Source organism: Hylaeus anthracinus, unplaced genomic scaffold (assembly GCF_026225885.1).
Source record: "Hylaeus anthracinus isolate JK02 unplaced genomic scaffold, UHH_iyHylAnth1.0_haploid 11982, whole genome shotgun sequence".
Classification (NCBI taxonomy): Eukaryota; Metazoa; Arthropoda; class Insecta; order Hymenoptera; family Colletidae; genus Hylaeus; species Hylaeus anthracinus.
The window spans coordinates 874,781-900,380 of record NW_026534330.1 but is presented as its reverse complement, the minus strand read 5'-3'; the positions used below and the strand labels follow the sequence as shown (position 1 = coordinate 900,380).

At 43.5% G+C, this 25,600-nt stretch overlaps 2 protein-coding genes across 2 annotated transcripts in view; both read left to right on the top strand.

Moving 5' to 3' along the window:
* Positions 1 to 493: 493 nt before the first annotated feature.
* LOC128886360 (MFS-type transporter SLC18B1-like) lies at positions 494 to 4,956 on the top strand. The gene is made up of 8 exons (XM_054141168.1): positions 494 to 835; positions 1,944 to 2,039; positions 2,701 to 2,991; positions 3,213 to 3,333; positions 3,412 to 3,635; positions 3,718 to 3,893; positions 3,969 to 4,137; positions 4,203 to 4,956. Exons 1-8 carry the CDS (start codon positions 725 to 727, stop codon positions 4,506 to 4,508), a joined length of 1,494 nt encoding a protein of 497 aa, XP_053997143.1. The 5' UTR covers positions 494 to 724; the 3' UTR covers positions 4,509 to 4,956.
* Positions 4,957 to 7,834: 2,878 nt separating this feature from the next.
* Positions 7,835 to 25,600, top strand: part of LOC128886177 (uncharacterized) — a 33,273-nt gene continuing 15,507 nt past the window's right edge. The window contains exon 1 of the mRNA XM_054140821.1: positions 7,835 to 8,089. The gene's annotated coding sequence lies outside the window, so the exon portion shown is untranslated. The remainder of the gene's footprint in view (positions 8,090 to 25,600) is intronic.

The window sequence follows — 25,600 nt, the reverse complement described above, 5'->3', positions numbered from 1 at the left end:
GAATTTATGTTAAGTCAGACGATTTCAATTAGACATCGAATACGCGAACAATTCTGTATCGAAAGACACGATAGGTGTCCGAAGAAAAACTAAACTGACGATAAAGATAAGAGGTGTACTTTCATCGGCACGATTAGAGGGTTGATGCAATAACGTCTGTCTGGCAACCCTTAACGATACTCCCTCGAAAATACTTTCACCCACCTTTCGACATTATTTATCTGCGTCAGAGCGAACGCAGAGGGCGTTTATCTTGGAAGGAACGCGTCGATGAAAATTCGTCGAGCAACGTACCCCAATCTGGTGAAACGAGAGACGAAACGTCCAAGTTGGTCGAAGTCGAGCAACGTTGCCAGATAATGAATTAGAACCATGGTAGGACGTATCGTTCGACCCTCGACCCCTGCGTCTCTGTCTCCCTTTCTCTCCGTCGTCTTCCTTTATTTTAACTCTGGTAGCCTGAAAACTAAACTTATGTCAGAGCTCGCACAGCCGCGTCAAACGTCGGAAGCGACGGTCTCGAAGGCACACCAGGACAAGGTGTCGGATCGACGCGTACGTTGTTCATAAAAACGGTGATAAGTGGACCGACGGGGAAGCCTAACGTTGGAAATCATCGTTGTCTCTGATGTGAATGTGATGCGACGTAGTTCATTTCTTGCGTGAAGCGTCGAACAAGAGGTTCGGAAGGTAGCGAAGAATCGGTAGAGGCCAACTTTAAACGATGATGGCTCAATTCACTAAGAGACAATGGCTCACGCTGATAGTCATCAGCCTCGCGGATTTCGCGAACGCCATTTGTGTTTCACTTCAGGCGCCATTCTACCCTCAAGAGGTGAGTTGTCTTATTAAAAAAAACTGATTCGGGATGACAAGCATTCGAAGCATCTCGATTAAAAAATTGTTTATATTTATTTCTCGAAGAAATTACGTTTCTTGCCATGACCTTGCAGACTTAAATTGTGCTCACTGTAAGATAGAATGACGTTTGCGAAGCATCACAGTCGAATACAAACAACGCAGCTATGTATTTATCAAACATAAGAGCGTCATACTTGCATAGCAATCGTTACGTTCTTCAGTTTACATCACTGAAGGTTACTATCTTACTATAACAGACACTTGTGAAATAGACTTTGGCGCCATGTAACTCTAAACAACGTATTTCGACGATGTTTATCGGCAAGTTCAGCGGTGTCTACTAAACACTGTCGAGCTCTGATTATTAATAATCGCTGAGGCCTGTTATTTCAGTACATGCAGCAGCAATCTTAATTAGTCTTCCATTGCTAGACATAATCATATAAATATATCTCCTCGTGAACAAGATTTTGCCACCAGTAAGCATCTTCTTTGATGAGCCTACACGCGTGTCTGCGAATTAACTTTGATAAACCTTATCGTGTTATGTTAAACGAAAATTCGTATCATAATTTGTCTATCCTCGACAAAAAAATCGCGTATAATTACGCGTAATAAACGATAATCTGACGAAACCGAATAAAAACATGCGATTAAGATTACTTTCCTCTATTTTCAAAAATCTCGAGCACCCATTTCTATCAACAACCAATATTTCGGTTCGTAAATCTCGCTGCGTGAAATGTCTAAAGTTCATTCAGCTTTATCTAAACGAGCGTTAATTGCAGCCCAAACAGTGATATGCGGAGTGATAAAGAATCGTGGAGCATATCCAGTATCGATGGGTCAGCAATGGTTCAATTTCATTAAAAGTATACGTGCTTGCTCATTATAATCAGAAATAATAGTATGACATTGTACTCTTATATCTGTTAAATATTGTATACGAGATGAAATGGACTGATTAAATCGTCGTAATTACATAGTGATTTATCGATTGTTTTTCGTACCTAAGGTATTAATAATGATCTAAAAATAAAGTATCAAGATTTATTTGATTCAAATTTGTTCGTTGTCCACAGGCGGAGAGAAAGGGTGCATCTGCCTCTGAATATGGCTTGGTGTTCGGAGTCTTTGAATTGGTCGTCTTCGCTATCAGTCCTGTCTATGGACAATACGTAAGTGAAATAATTAGTGAATACACTCCAATCGGAACAGAACTGAAATACTACGTTGTAACTTGGTATTACTTTTCGAAGACGAGATCACGCGAAGAAAGTGTTTATTCGCGAAATAATCTACATATACGTGAATCGATATCCGAGTGACGCACAACTCTGGACGAGTAAAAAGAAAGCCTGAGTAACGTCTACCCAGCTTGCTTCACCGCTAAAGATTCGACCATTTGTAGGCGGCATCTTTCATCAACAATGTTTATCGTATTATCGCCTGTCTGATGAAATATCGAATAAGTACCGTTTCTCCAGATCTAAATAAAGCACCGAAAGCTAAACGGAGTCATAAAACTCTTATCAACGATAGAAGTCGTCTAAAATTGTCGATCTGTCTCTTAATCTATACTCAGCGTTAGGATTCTGCTACTTTATCGTGGAACAGGCAAAAAAAAAGCCACGTGATCGAAGGGTCGTAGATAAAGTATCGCTAACTGAATACTTTTTCATTAGACGTTATCGAATTCATAAAACTTTATCGTTTCGAAAATACGTAAATTTTGTTCGCCGAAAGATTCGCTTCCGTTCCCAAACGTAGCCACATTTTTAAAAATATTTGAACCTGAACATAATTAGCGCAGTTCTTAAGTTTATTTTCTCCTTGCAGTTGCATCGCATCGGGCCAAAGTTTCTGTTCAATGGCGGTATCCTGACGACAGGAACTTGCGCTATCCTCTTCGGTCTGTTGGACAAGGTGAACGGTCATTATCCCTTCATAGTTCTTTCGTTCGTGATTAGGATCGTCGAGGCGATGGGCAACGCTGCTTTCCTTACGGCTAGCTTCGCCATTATCGCCAAGGAGTTCCCGGATAATGTCGCTACGACCTTCGCCAGCCTCGAAACTTTCTTTGGCTTGGGCCTCATCGTTGGGCCCACTGTGGGCGGCGCACTTTATCAGGTAAGGCAATAAGCATAAAGATGTTTACTCGATCGAATCACTTAGAACATCTATTTAAATGGTTTACCGCGGTCCCTTTTCCTTGACTCTTTTCGTGCTAACGATAAACGGGACTCGACTTCGTCTTAATGACCTTAACTTAGGTATCGATGGACAATGAAAATTCCAAGTACCGAAAGTAACCGTTGTTTCGTATATATTAATGAAAAATTGAACCACAGGTTGGTGGATACACAACTCCATTCGTTGTCCTGGGATCAGCATTGTTCGTAACAGCAGTCGCAACCATATTTATCTTACCGGTTCATCCGAATAATAACGAAGCTACTCACAGCACTGGAGGTGAGTTTTCAACGTTAACTCTTTGACTGTGAGCTTCTTGTAATTTATTCGTAATTTATCATTAATACACGTTCTCAGGAATGACCAGGGCTCTAAAGATCCCAGGTGTATTGGTAGCCATGTGGTCTATAATTGCAACCAGTATGAGCATAGGATTTTTACAGGCAACGTTGGAACCGCACTTGAGGCAATTCGCGTTGAGTCCAATCATTTTGGGCTTAATGTTCGTCATTAACGGTGGCACTTACGCCATCACGGCCCCAGCATGGGGCTGGCTCTGCGACAACCATTTCCATCCAAAAGTAATTCTCGAAAAATTTCTCTTCTTTAATATTTCAACGAGACAATGTACCTAAACATTTTAATTTTTATAACGATTTTTAGGTGGCTACCTGTGCTGGATGCATTCTCGTAGTCATAGGATTCTGTTTAGTCGGTCCGGCACCGTTCATTCCGTATCCAACCATGATTTGGATGACCATTTGCGGTCTCGTGGTGCACGGCTTAGGCATGGCTGCACAACTGGTTGCCAGTTTCACGGATGCCTTGAGAACGTCGATGTAAGTTAACTTAATAATGTAAAAATACGTCGTAAAAATAGTTTTCGAGGAAACAAAACTAAATATAATTTTCAGATCGCATGGATTCCCAAACAATCTCGAGACGTATGGTCTCATCAGCGGCTTGTGGACGAGCACGTTCGCCCTTGGAGCCTTCATCGGGCCCAGCGTAGCAGGAATCCTTCTGGACAACATTGGTTTCAGGAACGCTAGCATGTTCATCGTAATGCTTCATCTGCTGGTGGTAAGATGCTACGAGTAGTCATCCAAGAGTTGATGTACAATTGTACACCGGTCGATTGTTCCCAGGGCGTGGTAGCCGCGGTGTTCCTTAGCGCTTGCACAAGCGGAAGGAAACAGTACACTGAAATCGGGCCCGCGGAGGACCTGATGACGCCGCTGACAGACAGTGGGCAATCGCGAAGCGGCAGTCTGCGGCATGGAGGACGTGGCCAAGGCGTACCGATCGACAGGCCCAGCGGCATGAATTCCCTGATCGCGTGCAACAGTTATTCAAACAGGGCCGGCGCATGGTCCCGCGCATCTTATAGCGGTCGATATTCCCACAGTTACGGGTCCATCGAAGCTAAAAGGTACCTGGAGATGACCTCGTGATGGCTGCCGTAGTTCTTCGCCATCCATGAAACCGGAGAAGTAAATTTCGGCCGGGACGTGCCAACCGCTTCGTCCTCTTGGATGATTTATTTTGCTCGCGAAACGAACTATATCATCATCCACTCGACGTGTCGAGTTTGTTTAAGTTTAAGTCTGATGTCGTGTGTTTAGTAGGCCATTTATATTTATAGTTCCTTGTAATAATATTCCTAGCAACTCCGTGTGCCTTATTTTACCTATAAACGTCAGTCTGTCCAAAGTGCAATATTCATAGAATGTCGAATTTAACATTATGGTCGTTCTTATATCATGGGCAAATTGTACATAGAAGCGCGCGTACTCTTATTGTTAGTCGATATAGCCGTACGTCATTCGCACGTTCCGTCGATGACGTCCTCTCGATTCTATTAAATATTGTACGATAATTATTGCTCCGCATGCCTATAATAAAAGGAATCTTTTTATTTAAATAATACAATCCTAATTATTTCGAGAACCCAATTGCTTCCCAAGGGTGTATATGATTTTCATGACAGAAAGTAACAGGAAGTTCCTTATTCCAGCTCCAACTAGATTTTCACTCTCGATCGATTGTCACTAGATTCCTCGATCCCTGGCAACGACACTTTTCTACGTTCGCTTTAAATTCCAAGGCGTTCGCGCATACGTGACACACCCACGCACGTGCGCGAATTCTTCGGAACAATAGCCACGTCGACTAGTCGCTTACGCGGCTCCGGGTGCACGTGCATGTGCAACGACGACGAAGAAGCCGATGGCTTTCAACAGTTTCGCACGGAACGCGTATCGATGATTCATTTCGAACGCTACTGCCTGACAAAGATGAGTAAAATTTTATATCGATAATAAATTGATGGGAGATTCAAATTTTGAACTCTGACAATGTTCGAGGCTACTTTCAATTAAAGGGTGACAAAATTAGAAGTTGCATCGAGGCAATGGTAACCCTACAGCTGATCTTGCAACCGATGTCAGATTGTAAACCACAGTAGCGCTGTTGGTACAACTAGCAATTAGTTAGGAAATTAGCGCGTCTAATGTAAAACGATTACGCTCTTTAAGAACGATTGCAACATTTTCAACTAGTCGCGCATTCTGTCGACTGCGTTCCGAGTACGCCGAGTACGCTTGCAAGTGACAGTTCTTGATTTAAGACAGTCTTTGCCATATCCATCGAATATCCCCCTGTCTTCCGGGGTGACGTCCGATAAGTCGATCGTAAATTTCACTCGCGAATCGTGTCTCAGTCATCGAACCGTCCTCGCGCGAATTCGCAGCTCGTAAGACTGCGCGACACATGTGCGGCTGTATAGAGTGTATAGACCATAGTCGTGGTGTCATGACTATTTCCTACGACCACGAATCCTCCTGCTCGCTCGTGTGCATCGACCTGTCCGGAAATTATTCTATTCTTCGCGCAATGCTACAATACGTCTACGGAACAATCATCGGACTAGAAACGGACAGAATTCTTATCTAAACAAAAATAACAATTAAGAAACGTTCCAAATGTTTCCAACAATCTATTTAAACGTATCTTGGAAGTTTCTGGAAATCCTTTAAACGTCTTTGATGCGATTATAATGCTTTTATTTGCCTTCGCTACATGGAAATCTTTCAGTCCATGTCCGCGAGATAGAGATTAGATTATCTCTAACGAGGGCATTAAAGACCACTATCCTGTTCCAGAATGAGTCGTTAGAAATGGATAAATAAACAGGAACTAGTTTCTAGATGAATCGCATGGTCGCAAACGTACCCGCAGAGGTGTATTCTCCACGATGGAGGCCATGTTTATAAATTTCTGTTTTCGAACAATTAGACAATCTTCTGTTACATCGTGGACTTTGGTATCGACTCGTAGCAAGTATTAGGATGCTATTTATATCGTTCTAAAAATATCAAAGACGAGAGGGTTCTGTATTAATTTGCAGTGGCTAGACAAAGCAGGTCGATGGTCGCTGAGGCGAGAGGCTTTAAGAATACAGGGCATCGCAATTATTTTTTCAAACACAAACGAGTATGAAAGCGAACCTAAGGAACGAAAGGAAGAGGAGTGAATTATTAACGCACACGGGGGTCAGCGATGTGCATCCAAGTGTCCGTAGATGCAGGTTATCCCCTTTTCCTCTCGGTTTCTTCTTCTTTCAGCGCATTTCAACCGGGAGACGGGAAAATGTTGGCAAAGCGAATTCCTCGGGGATTCACCGTATCGTCTAGAATCGAGGAAGGAACAGCACGGTCGAGGACACGGCGAGATAATCATCTGATCGATGACTTTTTCCCTTCGTTTTGTTCCTAACTCTTCAGCGACTGTTTCCTCGACTGTATTTATTACGTCATTAGATGCATAATTTCTTGGTGCGTGCGCGCCCTGTTTCAAGTTTCTGCGTTGCTACGCGATGAAAGAAGTTGAACTTCGCTCGTCAAAATCGAAATTTTCTTCGAAGAGTGTGACATTACGCGCATCGAATGTTTTTTATTCTTACGCCACTGCGACGCCAGGATTGGAGGCAGGATTAGGCGAAGCTGCCATCCGAACAAGAATATCCACAGGTGAATAGTGTACAGAATGAAAAGGAACAGGTTCACGAGGAAGGGTTTACCAGTTATCCGGTCGTGCCTTCGTTCTAATAATCGTGATTGTTCGGATCATTACCGAAGAAATTGTTTTAGATTAACGATAAACACGGTAAACAGAATTGAAATTTGTACAAGAATTGTATTGTTTGCGCGCTCGCTCTCGTCTTTATTGTCGTCTTCTGTGGATACGTATGCATGTCCAGGATACATTTATCCGTGTACAAATTACTTTTGTCTCGTTTCTTATATGGATGAATACTTAACGTCGTATGCCTGGCATGATGTATAATTCATAATTTAGCTTCGCTAAAATAGAAAGGAAGAAGCGATACAAAGTATCGACAATAGGTTTCATCTTTAGTATTTTCGAGAGAGTATAAACGGTGTTCGAAATTTGTAAATCTAGTCGCATCGAACGAGCCGATACGTGACAGGGTGAAAAAAAAATTTGGTTCTTACGCCATTGTAATAAACACCGGCCGAATCGAATGTCAGGTGATGTGCTGCCACCTGAGGAGGAAAAGCCACAGGTGAACGGTAGGTACAGGAATCAGCATGAAAAAGAGCAGGTCCACGTAAGAGGGTTGCCGGTTATTCCCCTCCCACTTAGCGACCCAATAATGGGTGGGGAGTGTAGAACGCATGCGCAAACAGGTCTGGGTCCTTCTGCCGAGACTGGCGGCCAACTCGAGGGCCCAAAGTCTGTTTCCACCGTGAGGGAAGGCCTCGGATCGCGCTCGTCGCCAGCGTATAGTCAGTCAGTCCGCGTTTTCCCGCGTCTCTTTCGCTTCGTCGCTACTTTTCGCTTCGAAATCGCTCGTTTGAAACGGCTTGCGCGAGTGAACACGTGTCATCAAGGGATACCAGAGGTTCCGTGAAGGCTGTTCAGTATCCTCGAGGATCCGGGAACGATCGTACACGTTCGTGTTTACCAGTAGAGTGCAAAGTGTCATGGGGATCTAGGTACGCCGGTGAGGGTGAGTTTTACCGTTGTTGGAACAATGTTTCTCTATTGGCCGGTCTGAAATCTAGAAGGATGAAAATTTAGAGCGATCTATGGATTGTCAACGTTCGGCGATCGATAAGAACGCGTGAAAAAGGGCGTTACGAGGACGATCTTGATGTAACGGGCGCATCAAGATCGTAATGATACTTGAAGCATCTAGGAATTAATGTCATCGACCCTACGCTCGAAATTTTTTTCGCTGGAGCCTCTTATCGGACCTGTTTCATCGAAAGCAAACCTTGCAATCTTTCCTAGCTCTTTTTACAATTAGATTGCGTCCGATATTCTGTCCAAGAAATAAACAGGAAACGCGCGAGCCGACGTCTATTGTTAATTAGGATCCAATCTCGAGCGAATCGGAGTTAACGCTCGGAGCATGAATGGATTTCAACGTCGTTCAGAAAACCATCGTGGCTCCGTATGGTGTAGACTGGGTGCGATCGGTTAGGGCATTTGAAATTGTGATTCCAGGCGTGTCCGAGGAGGGAAGGTTAGGACGGACGAACGGACGTTCCTACGTGAGCCTCCGTACGGATCGAATCACGCTAGGCTAATGCAACCAACGAGTGTGTGTACACGTATGTAGGTAGACGTATCCGTGGAGGAATCTTAAGTATCCTTAAGTGTCCTGAAGCCTCTCGTGGCAAGACGAACTACCTCGGGAACGCGTAGCGTTTAGACGCGAGTAGAAGAAAACTCTAACGCAAATTATCATATCTGAACCGAAGTAATTACCAGCCGAGAGAACGCGTTATCAGGTGCATTTCGTGTTAGCTCCGTGGATTTACTAAAAAGTATCGAGTTTTTAAATGGGAATTTAATCGTCTGGGCGGGACGTGTTTTCGGAGCACAATTACGTTTTGGAATGTTGAGGAAAACCGACAATTTCCTTATGTTTCCATAAAGAAAACGAAACGAAAGGAACGAAAAGAACGAAAAGAAACCATAAATTGATCACACAGAGGATTGATTTTTACTAAAATAGTTTCTAAAACAATTGCCAGTCGTTACTAAAATTTCGATACGGAAAAATTGATCGATGGATCGCTAGCCCTGCTCGTTGACTATTGTTCGAACAAAATTGATTTCGTCTCTGGTCGTTCCGAACCTGGGTCTACAGACGCCTCGTTCGTTTCCATGTGTTTTGCATATGAGATCGAAAGTACGTACGTGTTGCACACGTATGGAGAGAACCACGAGCGTGTGCTGACCGTTCACGTATGGGTAGCCATGAAATGCAGTCGAACCGGCTGTAGATGCATGCATCGTGGCCCAGTCAGGCCCTGCACGCTTTCTGGGTCCAGAAACCACGGGATACGTTGCTTACGGATTTTTTTAAGGATCATTCTCGCTACTATTGGGAGCGAGTCCACGGAACGTAAATAAAAGTTCCGCGGTGAGCCTAGATAGCTGACAGACGAACGACTGGAATTCCGTCGATGTATTTGTCCAACTATCTACGGGAAAAATGGATTTCGTCGAATTCGTTAGGGAGAAGAAATACCTTAGCAAATTGATAGTTTGTTCGCTGCGTTCTCTTTTTGTGTTTGGAGAAAACGATTCGTTCGATTGCGTTCTTCGACGGCGAAGAAACGAATGGGATGTGATTGAAAGATCGGTTTCGAGAATTGTTAAAATCGTTCCTGGACATTACTTGCTAGATATAAAAGAAACAAGTTTTACATATAAATTTTTAAAGATTTTAAATTATGGACTTGAAATTTATACGCACTGTCCTTATCGTAGAGATAAAAAGTTAATCCTATAACGCCATCGGTCCAAGGACACCTTTCATCGGAATGACAAAACGAGTAACGCAATCCTCTCGGTAATTCGTCCATCCAGCAGATCTACAGGGACATTTCGGAATTGTCGCACGACCTGTTCGTCGACTCTAAACTCGATTCCGTCCAGTTTCTCATCCGAGACATCGAAGGGATCCTCCTTTCCGAATAATTCATTCGTTTCGCGTGCGCAACGCCCGAGAAACCTCTCATTATTCGCTGCTCGGGTCGTTCTTACGTATCGCAGTCGCGGAATTACAACACGAGGGAACAGAAGAAACAGCCGGGATACCGAAAAAGAATTCCTCGACGAAGAAAGGCTCGTAAAACTGGCGCACAGTGGTCGCGCCGCGAACAACATCCACGAGCCCTGACTCTGATGCTGCGTCGAACAATGGATCCTGACGTCACAAGACTTCACCTGCGACCGAGACGCTCTGTGCTTGCATGTGCAACGATTCGATGGACTACCCCATCGGTACACTGCGTCCTGTGTGCAGTGGAATCGTTAATTTCAAAACGTTTAGGAACACCGGGAAAATAACTGGATCAAGAGGTGGGGAATTTGTTTCCAAAAGGGGATCCGACAGTTGTCCTCTCCAAGATTTTTGTGACATTTGGTGGGCTGAATCTAAAAGCAGAACGAGCAATGTTTCAATGAGCATTTTCTGCAGTTTTATTCATTTTTATTACGAATAATTAAATTTGATCTGGCCTGTTGTAGTTTGTCGGCCCCCGGTTTGAATTGCATACCTCTGTTTACCGAGGGTACGCTTGGGGGTAATACGAGCCATTGTTCCCGAGAGGATCAGGGTTCGGACGAAGCAATAAAGTGCCGGCGCCATTGGTCGTCGGTTTTGTCATAAATCACGTGCACACATAACCGATACCGATCGACCAGGGACCTATGATATTGGGTGAAATCTGAGTCAGTGGGGTTTCTCGATATCACTCGGGAGTTTCTAGGTGGTCGTCAACCTAGTAAAACAGAAACGCAAGAAACAAGTCTCGATAGCTGTAGCGAAGAAATACGATGTTTTAAACTGGAAAATTGATCGATTTGCAATTGCAATTCGCACGGTTATGTAAAATCATCGTAAACTCTGCTTCGAATCCGTTGCTTTCCGTAGCGCGTGGTATTCCACACGCAACGCCGCTTGCATAAGCACGCACGCATAATAATCGATTGTAAAAGACACCTTTATTAACATCGAAAGTTGAAAGTGCGAGCACAAAAATGTGTTACATGAAACATTATTGCGAAAAAATGTTTTATTCAAAGACAGGACCAATAATGTTTCTATCGTTAACTATCCTGTTAAGCGCGACAATAAATTGTCAATGGCGACAGACGCCAAAGAAACCGGAAATTCGAGTCAAATCAGGAAGCAATTTGGCGAAGTCAGGATCCGAAAGGTTTCATGATTTACTACCATTTACATTTATGACTTGTTTACCTTCGAATCTCCTGCACGGATCCACCTACAAAGAAATTTATTATCATCGCGTTACGTCCTCCTCGTACAACTTTTATTAGCAACGCTATTCAGAATACAGGGCTCTATCGAATTTCACCATACATAAAGATTCCGAACCGATCTTTTCCTTCGTGTGGCATTCCAGGACCAACGTTTTCGAGCACGATATTGGGTAGACTTTCACCATTTAAATTTCATCTGGCTCGCACACCGGAGTCATCGTTCGGCCAGTTGTTTGGACCGGATCGAGAAGGAGGCCTCGCTAAATACCTTATTACTTTTGAATTAACATATTGGTACCAAGGTAACAGGACTTCTCCTCGTACGGTCGCGGATTCCTCGCGCGAACGGGACACATTTGGGTCACGCCAGGGCCTCCCAACTTCCTCTGCGAACGTTTACTTTCTTGTACAAACTGTCTCGTATCGAGCGCGAAAAAAGTTGGACGGTTTGTTGGAGAAGCGATTTTCGTAGTTCCTACTGCTTCCTTATTTAGCGCTGAATTTTTTGCACAGCTACTTTGCAATGCGAACCCTGTCGCGAGAATGTGCTCCAACGATAGCGATTAAACTCTTAATTTAGGTTTCTTCTCGTCTTCTGGTTCTTTGAAGCCAGTCGCGTCAAACTCGTGTTGGCTCACGAGCCAATTTCTATTTTGTTATCACGTCACGAGTCTTAAACGTACCGATTACCGTTTCAACGAAACATGCTCGAACCACGTAACAGATAAAAAAAAAAAAATTGCAGCAACAAGGATTGGGTTTCAGGCTCTCTTCGAGGTTAAATAGCAATTACTGGCTGCGATATGTGAGATATCCGTTGAAAACTCGGGACTGGAGTTCGAAAGTCACCGATTGCATTGATAGAAACTCAAATGAAAGCTGCTAAGTGAGTAATCACACAAGAGGAGGATTTCTTCTGTCCATCCATGGAACACGACTGGTTTTTCTCCCACTCGGAAATTCCCAGTCACGAGGATGTATCGTGATCGACCCTTTAAATTCGCAACAAATAGGAGGTACTTATACATCCGTGAATTTCAAGCTGGCTGCACGTTAAAATCAGATGTGAGCAGGTTCCACGTCGGAATGTATATCTTAATCAAGGTATTCGTGTTCGGAACCTGGCAGTTCCGTTTAACGTCAGAAAAAATATATGTGGGGCGGATCGGTGATCTCGAATCGGTAGAAGACAGACGCGTTGCGTTGGTTGGTTGATTATAGTTGCACCTCTTCCTGTCCGCGTTGGCCCGCTCTCTTCTGTGCTTTTGATGTCCCAGATTCCATGGAAACGGAATCAGCATTCGTTCGGACGACCGGTTTGCGCGATAATCGCAATTTAATGTACCGGTGCAAGGAAGAATAGAGGGACGTCCTTGACGTTACCGTTAGGATAAAAAGGTCGATTAAGTCGGTTTAACACTCGACTCGACGCGCGCTCGCGCGAACGATGAAGGAAGACTCGGCGCGAAACGCAACTGCTAATGGCATTGTTAACAGCTTCCGGTCGAGGAAGAATGTTGCTTGAGTTCGAATCTCGTTTCTCGGCTTGGCGGGAATATTCATCGACGAGCGTCGAAGAAACGAAAGCTGTTTGTAAATTTTCCACAGGAAAAGAAAGTATCGATAGTGAATTATCGCAATTAATCGATTATAGTCTTAGAATTCTGGAGATAAGGTGACGAACTCTTACGGAATATTTTCCAATCGAATTCTCGGCACTACTGGTGCCTATTGCGATCGATCTTACATCAGAGTTATATTGTTTAATCATAAATTTCTCGTGGCTCCTTTCTCTGCTGAAATACGAGTCATAGATGTGATGTAAGAAGAGACGGTCAAATTTCTCATTTGGATAAAAGCATCGGTATTACATAAAAAGTATTCGAAAAATAGCGAAGCAATCTTACTTTTAATTAATTCATATCTGTCTATTGGAATCGCTGCTGAAACTCTTAGGTTGATTACATCGATCGGTATTTCTACCTTTACCAACTTCGTTTTTCGTTGTCGTTGTTTGCTTGGCTGACAAGCCGAGACTGTTGCTGATCGTTTGAGTAATCGGTGCCGCGAGAATTAACTGGGCTAAATGAACCGTTCTGGTGAACAGTTGAGGAAAACGGCCTTGGAGGTGGCACGGATACGTCGTTAGAAAGATTTCCAACTTTCTTCCCAACGTATCCATCTGTTGCCTGATTAATTGTCAGTTTCTTCCTGACTGACATCGTTTCGCATTGACAATATAATTGTTTCCAGGTGAGACTTTGCAAGAAAGTGTACGATTTCTGCGCAAGTACTCGATTGACTTCATACGATACCTGGCGCGATCGGACTGAATAAAATCAACCAGATGAACGGATTAATTAAATTAACCTTTCCAAGATAGAACTGTCGCGGTTACATCGACCGTGTCGTCCTTGACGATACAAGTAAGATTCCTTTAAAGGTTGAGCGAAGCTTTCTCTGGGCATAAGTCATTCTGAATTCCAGGCGATCGCGCGGCGCGCGACAGCCACGTCGACTCGAAAGTGCATTCGAATTCCTGGATTTCCTCGTACGTGCGATAATTAACCAATATTTTCCAAATGCGCACAGGATAATTTAATCGAGGGAACGTTCAGCGATGTGTTCTACATTTTGTATTGCTTTTTTTTAAAAGTCCCGAATAAATTTATACTTGATTTGGTTTCTTGTCGCTGATAAAATTAATCTCTTTCGTCTGCCTACTTTTTTTTTACACGTCTAACAGTACCTCTACCCGCATGTTGTTTCTCGGGCAGGTCGCTCATCGGTGTCGCGAGTTCAATAAACGTGAACAACGCGCCTAGTTATTCCGATTGGACGACCAAGTCTCATCTGTCATGTATGAACGTGTAATATCGTCTAACAGTCCCATGTTTTTGGTGTCAAACTGAGATTGCAGAATGCTTCTGTAGAGCGAGGATACTTTGGAAAGAGCCTGTACAAAGGAGAAGTATTCGTTGCGTTCCGCTAGAGAAGAGAAACCGCGATGATCCTGGAGCATCCCCCAGGGAATATCGAATGCATCGCGGATACCAACATCCACGGTGGTCCTTTCGCGTCTTTACCCTGTCGCGGCGAAGCCCAAGCAGCGAGGGATCTCCGTGCTCGTGATCAGCCGCGCACAAGGACCCTATTGTCCGATCGTTGGAGAGATCCGATTGTCGGAGACTGGATATTCCCCTGGTCAGCGGAACGAAACTGTAACGCCAGCTCGGTCGCTGGACCGCATGCCGATCGGACATTGGCAGCGGCAAGTGAAAGTGTCGCCCGGTTCAGCCGGCCATACGCTGAAACGCTCGGCGTTCTCGCGTGTATAAACCTAGCAGCCACTTGGAAATCCGCCATGCCGATCTGCCCATACCGGGCCACTCGAGCGCTATGATACCTTCGGCAATCGTATTCTTGTTCCTGTTCTCGCGTTCCGCTGCCACCCGGTGTCGCATGTCCATACGCAACTCCGGGAAAGGTGGACCTTGCCCAGCGAAAACGCGGTTTGCTCGTCTCCCATAAAAGCGACCGCAATCTGGGCCCTTCAGATTTTGCCCAAGTAGCGAATACTGGCACATGGTAGATCGTTCGTAGAGAAAAGTTTTATTTATCGCGGATGTAGAGACACGGAACAATGATACAACAGTTGTAACAATTTGAAAACAGATTTGTTGTAGCAACTCGTAGCAATTTCACTTCGAGTCGACTTAAATTGGGTTTCACAACCTACGCGCAGCTATACGTGTATAGTCATACCCTCGAGTAACTGGTTCCTTCGCGTTCGAGCGTATTAGAATGCTAAATGCTTTCATGGTAAATGGGCGACAGTCAAGCTGCGAGGCTTCTTTTTTCGTTCTTCTCCTTTAAACTGGAATCCGATCTCGGTAGTTGGTTGTTGGCTTCCTGTGAAATTCTCCGTTAGATCGCTTATTTTTTTATTGTACTTTTCTATTGTAATTTTCGTTATAGAACCTTTTCGAAGTTGATAAAACAAACTATCTTCTTAATTACACAGAAAAAGTAACTGTAAACATTGTGCAATGTCCAGGGGGTCTGCTGAATGGAAACAGTTTCTTTTGTGTGAACGAAGGCGTAGCGGCGGTTTCACGGTCACTTTCACCTTCTTTGACGAAATGCTATATTTTTCTACCTTCCGGGTAATAAAGGATGAATAGTTCAAGGTCGTCAGAAAAAAGAAATTTAACAATTGCAGTACTTGCGGTCTTCGCGAAGAGAATGCGAAGGAACCGTTGTTACGTGTTAATCGTGTGTAACGGGTGGCAAGCATCATTGAACAAAAGAGATCGCGTATGGGATAATTAGGCTATTCGATAGACCGTAGACGAGGAGAATTATGTGAGAAAAAGTGTTGCGAAAAGTTAGCGCTGAAGCAACGAAAACGTTATCGGAAAAATTTATTGACCCACAAAATAAATACGTGAATTCTGATATTTAGAATGAAACAGTTAACGAGTGGTATTATTTGAATATTCTAAATATTTAAAGGAACGCCTGTGTTATTTATCTTATTGACGTGTCCGGCTACGCGTGACATTTCGGTCTCGCGTCTAATTGTAAATCTCGGCTAGAGTCTGAAATAGTAACGTTTCCTTTTAAAATAGTACGTCTCTGGTAGCTGGTATCTACTTTAAGCCCGATAGAGGGAAAGGTCAGTTCCAAGGACTGTAAACTCTATACCTGACGGTACAATCTCAAAATCTACAGTTATTTTCGGAATCGCTCAGCAGGTACCTTCCGTTTTATCGTCGCCATGTGGTCACCATTCCTGGCTTGGCGCAGAAAAAGCGTTGCATGTGTTGATGGTTACAGACGATCCGTGAAAACCCCTAATTCACTCGCAGAGAGAAACATTGCATTTTGAAGTAGCCAACGACGAGCTACTCTTTTTTCTTGTACCGCAATCGAATAAATTACGACGAAATTGATTGTAGATACACTCTTGAAATGACGTTTAAACGCGATGGAATTTTCTGCACGTGCTCGTTACACGATTCATTAGACTATTAATAATGCTAACGTGGTATTACATAAGCCAATATTTGAGCAGGAAGCAATGGAGCTTTTACCGTAGAAGACAGAGCTAATTAATTAAAAAATGGCAACGCGTCCATTTGTATCGATCGCGAGGCCGCAGGTAACGAGCACGTTCTTCACACGTCAACGAACTTGTATCCTCGACAGTTTAGCGGTAAATCATTCCTTGCTCTTTTCGACGAGCCGAACGGAATTACATGGTGGAACGGTGCACGGTTTTGCGCAGCGTGCTACCGGACTCCCGATCATTTTCGAAACACCTATCAGATTATTGGTCGCTTTATAAGCAAAACTATTGCACGCTTCTAATTAATCCTTTCGTTGCAAAATCTATAAGTGTGCTCGATAAGTTGAAGCTGATTTGAGAAGGACGAACGTTCACTTCAACATTTCGATGTTTCTGTATATATTTGTTCGGGTTCTGGTTACCTACGGTTTTCCGTCGATAACAGATTTGTTTAAGGCTATTTTTAGGATATCTTCGATTGGAAATCTCGTGCACGTTACGAGCGAATGCTGCATAGACGGGATTAACGAATGCGGAAGCGTAGAAGGAATGATAAACGTAGCGACGACGAACGGTGCCTCGCGTGCAATCACTAGCGACAACTGGCACAAGAACGATAATTCGTCGATTAGGAATTGCCGATTTGTCTCGTACCACCTCGACCGTGAAATGACAATTTCAGGCCCAACGTTGGCATTTCTCAGCGACAGGCCACCGATGATACGTTTAATGCAAAAATCGAATTGCAGGCTCGCGCATGTAAATCAGAATAAACGTTGTTCGCGTTAGGCTTGCGGTACACCTCGAGGAACGTGAATCTATGGAGAAGTTTAAGTCTCTACTCGAGAGGACTATGCCTTCGAAGTACAGTATTATTTATCGTCAAGTTACCATGGGTCTGGTTTAGTTTGAATGCTTGAAACTGAAGAGAGACTTGTTGCCAAGCAACCACGCTTTCCAGTTGCGAATTTGAAACGATGATCGAGCTCCGCGTGCAAGTATCGAGTTTCTTAACGTTTGACGACAACATATCTCTACAAGGAAAAGGGAAGTCCCTGACGTACTTAGAGGTCGTCACCAAGGGCCATCGGTGAACCTGAATGAAATCGAAAACGATCATCTATAGTCGCACCCAGTTAGACTAGTCTACAGCAAGGTCGTTCTATCTCTCCTCTCTCTGTCGCTCAATGTCCAAGCGGACTTTCATTTCGCCGAGCCGTCGGTGTCGTTCGCAACCGTTTATGGCTATTAAATTAAATTCCACGGCCGTCAAGCCGGCTAGTGTAGCTCGGTGCTGCGCGCTGCCGGCAAAATGCAGAATGCTCGAGCACACGAGCACGCGCAGAACACGCCTGACCATTATTCAAGTTTTATCGGAATTGCAAGTAAACGGCCCGAGCCTCGAAAGAGAAATCTCGACTGCTTAAACGTCCAACGAAGGCTGACTTAACGCCAGGAATAATTAACGCTGATTAATTTGCCCAACCAGGATTGTATATCATCGCAACGGGTATCCTGAAGACACTGTCGTGCCGGACGTTACTGGAAGTCGAACGGTATCGCGTGCTACTCGACCAAATTTCTTCGATTTCCATTGTTTTGCGTTATGATTGCATAAAACCTGCGTTTTCAATGCTCAACTCTAAAGAGTTTAAAGAGTCCTTGGATTTCGATGGTCCTTTCGGTTCGAGGGAATTAAAATTGGCGGGGCGAGCATTCGAACTTTCACGACTCGAACGATTTCACGCTGTTACGTATTCAATTTCACGAATATTGACCGGCTATGGGCGAAGTGTCTTTCTCTTCTGCAAGAGCTTGTACTCGCTTGCGATGACAACAGGGAGAGGAGCAGAACTGGCTGATCGAATTATTGATCTTGTGGTTGTAATGGGACGCATTCGAATAAGTGGAAAAATCGAGAGTGACTCTGCTAATCAGAAATGTCGATAGGTGACCAGACGTCGAGCAAGAAAAATAGACTGAAATATGTCAAGGTATCTCTGTAGTCGTTAGCTGTTTGTTGCACGGTAAATAAGCTGGAAAATAATTATGCCGAGCACGCGCTTCTCCCCTCGCTCAGAATCGCACCGCTTCCTTGTAAATTTCGATTCCAGAAGAGACGTCGTTCGTCCTTCTGCTTCTAAATTTGTCTCTTTTTTTCGACATTGGACGACGTACCCAATAAACCTTCTTTCGATATGTGAATTCTCTTGACAATGATAGAGATATCTTTCAGAAGTATTCCAAGTGGTCAAAGTATCGGATATTACTTAAATTTAATCTGGAACAGCCACGTATGGAGAGCGGCTTTCATAGTCAACGAATTCCTTTCTCCTCGAAATGAAACGTACGGTTGGCATGTCGGAACGCGTGTACATCGATACAGTTCGATTGCGATACACTCAGCTGGCGAAAAATTTTAACCAACGACACTTTCGTCAAAGCACGTTCGCTCGGATTACAGATAGAAACTCGTTTTGGAATAAAATGATTGAATATCGCTTTGCAATCCATCACTGTTGAATTGAACGCATTGAAATTTCAACGCATTCGTCGATGTACTTAAGCCAAGATCCATCCGATTCAATTATAAAGAGTTCCGTGGCCAAGAAACACATGCTGATCTTTAGTTTACACAATCAAATCTGAAATAATTAGAATTCACAAAGAATATTCGACTTTCTGACGATTCGAGGCTTCGAAATACCAACAAAACTCGATTTTGCATACTCGAACCTTGATGATCTAGGTTACGGAAGATGCCAAGACTCAGGATCCAATGTTAAGTTATGCGGGGTAATGTTGGGTACCTGTCCAAGGCTAAGACACATGTAGACGTATGCTTTGGCAGTGGCGACGATAATACGAGGTCATTTAATTCGATAAGTCGATTAGAATTCCGACCAGCTCGACAGATATTCGAAAGACCATCCAATATGGAAGCAGAAACCGAGGACTGGACCAAGTTGGATCGGTTTGATTAGAAAGTGGGACATGTTGACTTGCAGCGCCGGTAGCTCGTGTACAGCCCCCGGGGCCTTGCCAACCCACACTCGCGAAAGATCCCCCGTGCACTCCTCAAGAACACGCGTAGGTACATGGAAGTGTGTATCCGCGTCTCTTTGCGTTCACGGTAGCCATTACCACCGGCGGAAACATATATGTGCAATATGGCACCGTGCGATACATTAGATATCCGACCACTCCGTATTAAATGTCGCTATAAATATTTCATTGAATTTAGGCTCTCTTAGATGATGCGTTCGATCATTTTCAAGCTTCAACTATGTTAATTATTAATCAAGAGTAACAATTAGATCGATATCACAGGTACGAACGATACGGAAAAGTGTGTCAGGTTCGCTTCCATTTTCACGATAAATAATTCAGTGAGAAATCATAATCGCACGATGCACGGATTGGTTTCAGTTTCGATATCATTGTCGTTTTTACCTGGAAATGGGTAGCAACTCCAAGGAACGGATGAATCATTGCTGCCATTTTTTAAATTAAATTCTTCAAAGTAACTAATAATAGCGAAGAAAATGTATCCCTTAGGCGAGTGAGGCCGTCGCAGATTGCTCGTATCTTTTTCCTCGGCAAGTGTGCGAGTGTGCCAATATTTACATACATGTATTTATGGGTAACCGACTGGAATGTACATTTTTTACTTTGCAAAACAGGCAACGTGTCGATGTTTTATTTATACGCTCGAAAGGCTACGCACGTCCATACTTATGAATGTGGTTGCATTGTTCATGCGTGAAGCGTGTAGGTAGAACAGGCTGAAATGTAAAAATTGGAGGATATCGGGCGTGACTGCTACCGATGATTCAATGTGATTCCTTCTGCCGCGCAAAAGCAAATAACGGAGACGTAGAAAATTGAGGTTCCGTAAATTGCGTAGCGCAAATATAACTTGTCGATGTCTATGTTTACGGTGGCTGTCAGTCGCGTGTAATTTTATAACACTTGAGCACATTTCTAAGTAACTACCTCGACGGTAACTAATGTAACGAAAAAAGAAAATCGCATTCCTCGATCATGAGAAGTCGCGAAACATCTATCTACATAAATCAGCGCATAGAGCACTGGTTCTACGTTCCTCTCGTGTCCCGCTATGTTCTCTCGAAGTAAGTATCAATTAGAAGAGCTTTAGAACCCGTTAAACCACCAATGGGCCTTGTCTCGACGATCTATTGTCTCTCTTTGTATCAACGTACCGCCGTGGGTATTTCGCCAATTTATCGTTTCCGTTTCGGTCCTCCTTAAGACATCATCATCTATCATACACGCATGTAATAGCAACTGCAAAGAATTTCGTTGTTTCCGCGAAGAATGCGGTCGAAAATTGATGACGCGACAAACAATCCGGTTTGTAGAATATTTTTAGATTCGACGAGGATGCTCATGTTAATGTACTCTGGAAATTATAACGAAGGAGAGAGATGAATCACCGTGCAATAATACATACCGTCGTAATGATAGAACCGATACTCCGGTAATTATTATTGTCTATCATCGGAAGAAATGACGCGGTGTCCAAGAATTTCACGCAGATCAAGACAGACAAAGCGAACGCAGCGGGATTTTTCTTTGCGTGTTTCGACAAATTTTTTGTCGAATGAGTTACGCGTTTTCGTTGCGTATTCATGATTATCTTCATTAGAATCGAGTTATGTAAGTAAACTATGCGCTCAACGGATCGTAGTAATGGCGATGTATTCCACGGAGGAAACCTTTGTAATTATTCTCACCTCATTCCAAACGAAACGAGAATCCGATAACCTACATTAAACAAAATTACTTGGATGTATGTAATACTTGATAGACGATGCATCTTTGATTAACTCTCAGTATGAATCGTAATATCTTCTTGTAAAAACTGTTGAAATTGTAATAAGTTCATCCGTAAGGACAGAGCGCGAGCTTCTTTATCGACGCCTCGACGCGGCTCGGGAGACTTCAATGCGCGGTAGACGAGCACCCAACCGGTGATTTCAACCAAGTCTTTATGATACTTCAAGGCACCGACTTCTCGCTACGCTATTGACAAATGTTTCTTACGAAAGCGTCACAGTTGAAAACACTTGGTACTCTTAATTTCTCGATAATTAATTCTAAACGTCAATATAAACTGGTATGCTCTCATACAAACGCATTGCACTTGAAAAAGTGCCGCGAATACTGACTCATCGGTGATCGCGCGTACACAATTACTATCGTTTTGCCATAATAGCGACGATACCGGTGTATTACGATGCAACGGATTAACGAGTCGACGGGATTGGATACGTGGGGCGAAATAAAAAGGTAGCTCGAGGCAAATTAATCGAACATCTCATCAGGCGTGTACATGGCTAACCTTGCCGCGCTGGTTACAGATAATTCGAGCGAAAGTATCGCCATGAAATTTCGCACGATCCGCGGCTGCGTTACAACGGATGAAATCGATTGGATTAATTCTGGTTCGGTGTTATCGTATGGTAATTCGCTCGACAGAACCGGAACTTCCAGCCACACCGCCTGCGATTCCGTTAATAGACTTGACCGTGCGATGATATTTAATATTCCAATCGTTCGATACTAGGTTTACAAACACGTACGCAGAGGCGTTACTGCGTTTACCCTTCACTAAATTTGTGTCTCCAGTTGGAATACTTTGCTTCAGTTTCCGAAAGATCCGGTTCCGCTCCAAGGTTTTCTAGAGTTCGGTTGCTGTTAATCGTCAATATTCGTATATTCGTTTGTGTTGCTTGCTCGACCGACAAAACTGGAACTTCGAGTTGGTTCCATGTATGAGTTCGCGATAGACTTGACCATGCAACGACAAGTAAAATTCGATAACCTTTTTGGGGTTGGAAATAGATTCAGCTGCGTTGAAACTTACTACGTGATGCTTTTTCATAATGTTTCGCGTATTACTTGTAAAAACTTTATCTGATTATGTCATTAACGTTATCTGAAACACTACACTGATCCGTGTTACTGCAACCCGCGTGACAAAGATTACGGGAGTACTATTACAACTGCGTCTTCGAAAAAATGTGCATCTTGAAAGAATTGCGTACCGTGGATCGATCGATATTGTCGCGAGATTTATAAATATCATGTGCCAATATCGATTAAAATTACAAGTGCAAATTTTCGGGAAGTGATCTAGACTAAAACGACCTGAATAAGTCTGTCTGATTGCACAGACAGGTACACGAGCGCGTTGCGTGGGTGTACGTATTGTCTCGCGAGGAATGTAGAAAGTAAAGTATCTTGGGTAACACGGACCCCTTCCCTGTACATGGAAGCAAGAGTATAGGTTGTCGACTGGCGAGGATGCGCCTTGCAGACTCCAACACTATCATCATCGTCATCATCCCGCTGGCGTCTGCCTTCGTGTGGTAGAAAGGTCATTCGGGACGCCTGCCGGCAAATGCACTCTGTAGCCGGTCGAGTATCTATTAGAAAACGTTTGCATCCACGAATTCCGAGTTTTACAGCGTTAAATTAATTCTTCGTTGCACCCTAATCGAACATAACATAAAACAAAGAAAACAGCATATATATATATATACTTTACTCATTCTAAGACGAACAGACGAGATTCGGGCACAGTTGTTTTACAATTCTAAGCATGTAAACCTAAGTTAAAGTAAGACAGTCGTTGCAATGGTGGTCAGAACAACATGAAAGAGACAAAGGAAATGTTAAGGGAAACGGTGGCTACCCACTTCAAGAAAGAGAGCATCGAGGTGTTATATAGAATAGCCCTCTGACATTTAAGAAATTCTCGAGAGCATCGTTGCACAATACATGCATCGACAAGCGCAAAGAACGCGTGTTATGTCTCCTGCGGTACGTGTAATTTATGCGTGCGCAAACTAGTTTTTAACGCATTCCATTTTTAGGTTTCACTTCTGCCTAAAGTTACCGCGTAGCCAGAAGCGTTTTAATTTTACAATGCGTTACAGTCGTTGGTGTTTCTAAACTTTCACCTCTCTAGTTTTTTCCACGCCGAAGTCATCCATTAAAGATCGATATTTTTAACGACAAATGAGATACGTTGATAATCAGGCTCGTACAAATGTTCTCCGCGTTTCTCGTCGATGTGTTTTGCAGCTTGTTCGGTTCTAACGAGTCGATATTGTTGTTTCTTAAATTCGTTAGTTTCATGTTTCATGCTTCGTCCGAAAAAGTAGTCGATACGAGAAAATCTCAAGAGCCATTTCGAAACTGATAGAAACTCTGATGGAATTATCGTAAAGGCTTTCCATGAAGACAAGAAGCGAAGTGTTTAATCGGCAGCGTTGATCGTTTAAAAAATGGCAGGAGTGCGTCGATCGAAAGGTGAAAATTGCCGCTTAACAGTTAATTGCCAGTTCTTCGGAGTGGGTTATTTAGCAACGATTACCTACAATTAAAAACTTCTGGCCGACACACTTTTAACACACTTGGAAAATATCCTGTTTATTGTTCGCTCGTTCGAGGGTTATGCACAATAGGGTGGCCGTATCATCGAAACAGCATGAAATTGAACGTTTACACTTGCAATTAAGCATACAATAGTTTCTAACTCCTCGTTCGCGTTGCAGGTACACACTCAAGTTCCGTGCTTGGACAATGGACATAATTGCGAATTTTCTTCCTGCGTTTATCCCTTCAACGATTGAGAATCTCGAGGAGAATGAGCATACTTTAATTTCATTTTCAGGTCGAAGGAATCCGACCTGAAATCTAGTCAAACAAACCAAACGTTCCAATGGCGTGATTTGTGATCGCGTTGCGATTTCCTCGCGTGGAATCTCCGTCATTCGAGAAGAGGATATTATCTTACCGGTGAATCCATACCTAAGTCGGTATTATTAGACAAACCCAGTGCCGTAGAGAGTGACCATTAGACGTTGTAAGGGTTCGAAATGCGGGAAGGTATCCACCTTTTCCTGCGTCGGCGTCGCGGTGACTGGCCACAATAAAGTCCCTGATTTCCGAGCGTTCTACGACCGTTTCGCACGCAATTACACGATCTGTCTTTTATACAGAGTGTACTCTCAGCGCTGAAGACCGAGCAGAGTCAGCCTTCCAGAGATTAACTCGAAGACACTCTTAACGTTCAACCGTTTCCGAAGGTCTTCGCGCTTCGGAAAAACAGGCCCGACTGGTCTTCGTGTCACCTACGCAGCCTCGATACGATCTTGGTAATTTGTAACGAGAGTAATTCCACAGATTTCTTTTTCCTTTGGCTCGTATTCGTCGAATCAACTCATCAAAAGTCGTTTCACTTCCAGATTAAGAGATCAACTCGTCTTCTCGTTGACTGGTAGTTCAGCCCTGTATTTTACTGTACGAATCGCACTTGATTTGGCTACTAGGAAGCAGATGCGCCAAGAATTCCGACTATTTGCCTAAGCGATGAAATCTTAACGTCCTCGAGGTGACGCCATGACGCAACCAAGATCGCGACGAAAGAAAGCGCGAAGGCGTTCAAGCGTTGCACATGCACGTGTAAAAATGTTAGTCTGCATTGTCTCACGTGTAACTACACGTAGATGTTGCATGCACTCGCGTACGAGAGACGGAGGTGGATAGACACGGGAGAGGTTCGTGCGCTACGTTGGTACTTAGTCGATCTGGGACTAGACTACGATCAAATTACACATTTTTCAATCGGATTTCGCTTGAATAAGTAGGTACACTTCTTACGACTAATTAACTATCGGTCCATCTTTTACTTAATTATCGTAATCATCGATCGCGCTATGGTATATAACGAGACGGAACGTTGCCATACGTCGATTACATTTAAGGCAACGTCGAAAGCATTAATTAGAAGATCATCGAGGGAAATGTTGCGTCAAAGGAATTCACGTTACGGCTCGCGCGATCGATACGCAAAGTTCTTGTCACAACTCCGCGAATTTTAAAAGCAATTGCGAGCAATGCGAGTAGTTGAAACATTGGAAGACATAATCTGCCATTATTAATTCTGGCGAGACGACTAATTAAAGGTCATAGACTCTTCGATGCACTGGGTCAACGAACGAGATGACCGCTCCTTTTAAACCGAAGTACACCTCGTTCTCTTAACCCTTTGTTACATAATATTATTAGATAATCGATGGCTTGAAAATTCCTTCCACGTGCGAATAACACCCT